This window comes from Austrofundulus limnaeus, unplaced genomic scaffold (assembly GCF_001266775.1).
Source record: "Austrofundulus limnaeus strain Quisiro unplaced genomic scaffold, Austrofundulus_limnaeus-1.0 Scaffold120, whole genome shotgun sequence".
Taxonomy (NCBI): domain Eukaryota; kingdom Metazoa; phylum Chordata; class Actinopteri; order Cyprinodontiformes; family Rivulidae; genus Austrofundulus; species Austrofundulus limnaeus.
This window is the reverse complement of record NW_013952522.1, coordinates 979,210-983,465: the sequence shown is the minus strand read 5'-3', so window position 1 is coordinate 983,465 and position 4,256 is coordinate 979,210. Positions and strand designations below refer to the sequence as shown.

General features: G+C 39.7%; 1 protein-coding gene across 2 annotated transcripts in view; it reads right to left on the bottom strand.

Annotated features, from left to right (window-relative positions):
* The window catches only part of LOC106522082 (neuronal-specific septin-3), a 79,116-nt gene that overhangs the window by 58,051 nt on the left and 16,809 nt on the right, over window positions 1-4,256 (bottom strand). The window contains exon 1 of one of the 2 annotated variants that reach the window (XM_014014937.1): window positions 1,914-1,990. The exons of the other annotated variant lie outside the window; for it this stretch is intronic. Within the exon in view, the coding sequence (XP_013870391.1) occupies window positions 1,914-1,935 (22 nt within the window). The 5' untranslated portion in view covers window positions 1,936-1,990. Of the gene's footprint in view, window positions 1-1,913; window positions 1,991-4,256 lie in introns of those variants that run through there. 2 annotated transcript variants of the gene reach the window in all.

The following is a 4,256-nucleotide window of genomic DNA, read 5'->3' as shown; positions in this document are numbered from 1 at the left end:
ATACTGTATATGCTGACTTAAATATATATACACACACGTCTCAAAATAGCACATAGGAAAAATGTTCAGGCTAACAATGACAATCCAACACTTATCAGTCTCAAAATAAGATCAATAATACTTTTTTGGCTGCACATAAGATGGAATAAGTTGGTTAGATGGACATTTTTTTGCAGTGTATGTGTCTCACTATAAAAACAGCACTGGTTTTATRCTGTGTCCATGAGAACACTCCCACACTGGGTTACCAAGACACTCAAAAGGCCTACAAAAACTTGACCTCAGCTGTAAAGCTGGCAGAGTCATTACTTTTGTTTAGGCTAAAGCTGAACAGCTGTGGCAGCCATCTTCAATTATTTTGCCTCTAAAATGATTAAATTTTGAAAATTAACAAATCTAATGGAGATATTGTGCTAAAAAATAGTGTTGACTTCTATAGCTAATGGCAACATTTTAAACATGTTTTTCCTGATCAGTCAGCACTTAGAGTATAAGTTGGGGGTGACTCTCAGCCACTACCACGACAAATTTTAGCTTAGTACTATTAAAGCTGACAGAGTTGCAGCCTTTTTTTGTGTGTGTGTGTGTGTTTTGTAAGACTGCTCTGCTGTGGTGACCACTGGTTGTAGATGTGCATCCAGGTAATACAAGTGAGTTCAATTAAAATCTGTTCACTACCTTTTTCTTTGTGTGCAGATGTGCAGACACACACATACATGAACAGACGCAGGCAAAAACACTATCGCTCCGCCTTTGCCTTCGGCAGCTAGCAATAAAAATATGAATGCTACTTGACGTCAGATCAGGGCAGACCTATTATGATGCTAGTAAATGGTAAAGATACAAGAAAACAACAAGTTGGATTTTCCCTCTGCTTACAAATCCACTGTTTTTGCCTGTTTCTCCCTTTCAGGGTCACCGGAGTCACTGGTGCCCATATCCATCAGTCACAGTGTGAGGGGCGGGGGACACCCTGGACAGGTCGCAAGTCCATCACAGGCAGACAACTCACTCACACCTAGGCACAATGTAGAGTTACTAATTAAGCCTAGCATGTATGTTTTTGGTTTGTGGGAGGAAACCGGAGTGCCCAGAGAAAACCCACGCATGCATGGAGTGAACAAACAAAGTCTACCCAGAAAGGTCCATGACTGGGATTCGATCAACAGCTCTACCAATTGAGCCACTCGGTTTAACACTTGAAATGACAAGCTGTCAGAGCAACACTTTTACCYCCCTGATGACGTTAATGTCACAAACGTTAACCCATCTGAGCGACATTAGGACAAAATCAGGGGTTTTATTTGTAACGTGGACCACTTGGGGACTGACGGATGCCTCTGTCCTGTTCACCAAAGGAGGGACTGACTGATGCCCACAGGGGACAAGAGCAGTACAGTTCAAGCTGAGCTCCTCTTCCTGTTTTCACACCAAGGAAGAATGAAACTGGAAAAGGCAGGGATGATTTCTCACACAGAGTTGGATTGTTTGAAACTCAACAAAATAAAAAATAAAACATACAGAAAGAGTAAAAGCAACAGTGACTGTGAAAACCAGTGACTCGTGAAGCCAAAGTGATAAACAGGAGAGTGAGGAGACAAAAAAAAAAGGTGTGTGTGTGTGTGTGTGGGGGGGGGGGGTGCTAAAATAACGAGGGAACTGGACGGACAAAGAGCAGAGCGGGTCAGCTAAAAGCTGCCACACAAATGCTGCAGAGCTCCAAAACCCCAAAGAAAACATGCAGTCAGCAAACAGGACAGAATGAGCAAGTGGAAAATACCACAGAGAGAGAGAGAGAGAGGTGGGGGCAGACTGGAGCAGGAAAGTCAGGCACAGTAAAGAAAGAAAACAAAGTTGATCAAACCAAAGTGAAGGGAAAAATATGAGCTTTGTCTCAGCTCAGCTGATCTTACCTGAGAACTTGTCCCCCTCCATGATCTCTCCCTCCACAGCCACATGGAGATTTCTTTGACTGCTCTCTCTCCCTCTCCCTCTCCCTCTCCCTCTCTCTGCCTTTTTTTAGACTCCTCTCGCCAGTCACTCCCTCACTCCTTCCCTCCCTCTTCTCTTCTCTTTCCTATCCTCTCTGACTCTCCCTCCCCTCTCCACACTTTGATTCCTTCAGTGTGTCTTTGCTAATGAATTCAGAATTACGACATCTCCCCCCATGTGCTGATCATATGTTGCCCCCTTCTTTCTCTTTCCTCTCTCTCTCTCTCTCTTTTTTTTTTTTTTTTTTAAGATTCAGACTAGAAGACTGAAGCTGCAGTGTATGTTGAAAATAGAAGCCATTAATGCTGCCATGTGACATGGATGGGGCAAAAATAACCTGCAGGACATAAAAACTTTTCTGTTTCTTTTATTTGGGATTGGCTTTATCTAAAAACTGGTGTGGGTCCCAAAGTTTCCTCATGAAGAAACGGACATGTGAGGGGATGATAGTCTGCTAAAATGACACAGAAAGGCAAGAAGCTCTGCTAAAGGAACAAGAGAAACTCCAGAAACCTTGTGAGAGCGCGTGTGAGCRTGAAACACCAGCTCTGATGCTGAAATGTGTGTTCAGGAAACTCTGATGACCCCTGACTGTTGGCATGTCCCTCACACTGCGCCGGGGGTCAGAGGTCACATGGCAAAGCGTCTGAGCTCTGATAGAGAGCTCAAACGCACTCAAACATGTCAGTCTGATGTCTTGTGCAACACCCGCCAACCCTGTGACCTGGTACTTTACTCAAAATACTACTACTCCTCATACTACACTTTAATTWTGTTTTTATTTTATTTTACTCTCTTTTACAGTTCAGTTTGACTCATACATTTAATTAAAAWTCTCATTTGTAATGACTACTACTAAATTAAAACAAAAAATCTGTACATTACTGCCCCCACATGGACACAATATAGAATTCTGATGTTAAAAAAACTATTTCATGAACCTCCAGCATTATTGAAATTTGCTTTTAATAATTATTTAATGTATATATACAAATGATCTCATTGACTATTTATAAACTGCAAACCTTTTCCTAAACAAAGGACCTAAATTGCCCTTTTTCAAAGGTCTTTAAATAGAAATGGTGCCAATAAATTTGTGTTCCCCTTCAAAATAAAAGCAATGTGTTAAAATTTAACAAAATACTATGCAAATAGATTTAAACTAGTAGCCTGATACAAGCATTTTTACAAGTACAAGTACTCATAATTTATGTCCCATTACCCGGGAACGCTAACAATACCAGTATCTGTACTCCATTCTGTGCATTGCCATTTACATTTCAAATTAAAAGTTTTTCAGTTCYATGTTTAATACATTTACACAAGTTGAAATAAAATCTTAATTTTATTTAGTTGCAACAGTCATGCTGTATATTTGGTTTGATCCAGTCAGAGGGGCTGTAGGTCTATAAAGAAGAGATGCATTGTTCTACAGAAACGGTATGCTTTTTTATTTTGCTATATTTTAGTTTGAAAACAGTACATCCATTTCAATAAAAAATATTTTACTCACAATATTTCAAAGTATAGTGAAAATATTTCCATGAATCATTTTAAAGCTGGATCATCAAAGCCTTATTCTCAGCTTTCACACTTTTTAACAATCTGTTCATTCTCTGTGGCTCAACRCGTCAAACTGGTTTCATGCCACACTAAAATTAAACTACATGACCTTTTTGTTTAAACTCTTTAAAAAAACCTCACACTTAACATGGCTTACTTCACTCTTAATTTTCAAAAGCAAGTATTGCACCAAAAACTCAACCTCAATGCAAAAAACTGCACAAAAGCTTCATTTTATTGTCTAATCTCAGTGACAGTGTTTTACTGTGAACCCGTAAATGAGTTAAAAAATGTTTTGCACACGTGCAGACAGAACACTCGCCTATCAAAACGTGTTAGCTGCCTCTGTTCTTATCTTTTGTCTTAGTATGGGACATCCTGAGGCTCATTTTCCAGTTCCAGTTTTCATTGGGTGGTAACTGATTGTGAAAGATTTCACGTTTGCTGCTGCAGGACACAGCTTGCATGTTGCAAACTTTGTGAAAACAAAACAGCAAGACACACATCCTTACACAAGGCAAGGTTATAAATATGTGGTGCAGAGACTGGCGTAAAAACGTGTTCACGGTTGTTTTTCTTGTTCAAAATTTATTTTGTATGTTTTTTTACTGCACATACTTCAGCGTAGTTTCAACTATTTTAAGCATCAAAACCTTCAGCTTGTTCAGTACATTATCGCTACGCCTATGTGACTATACCAC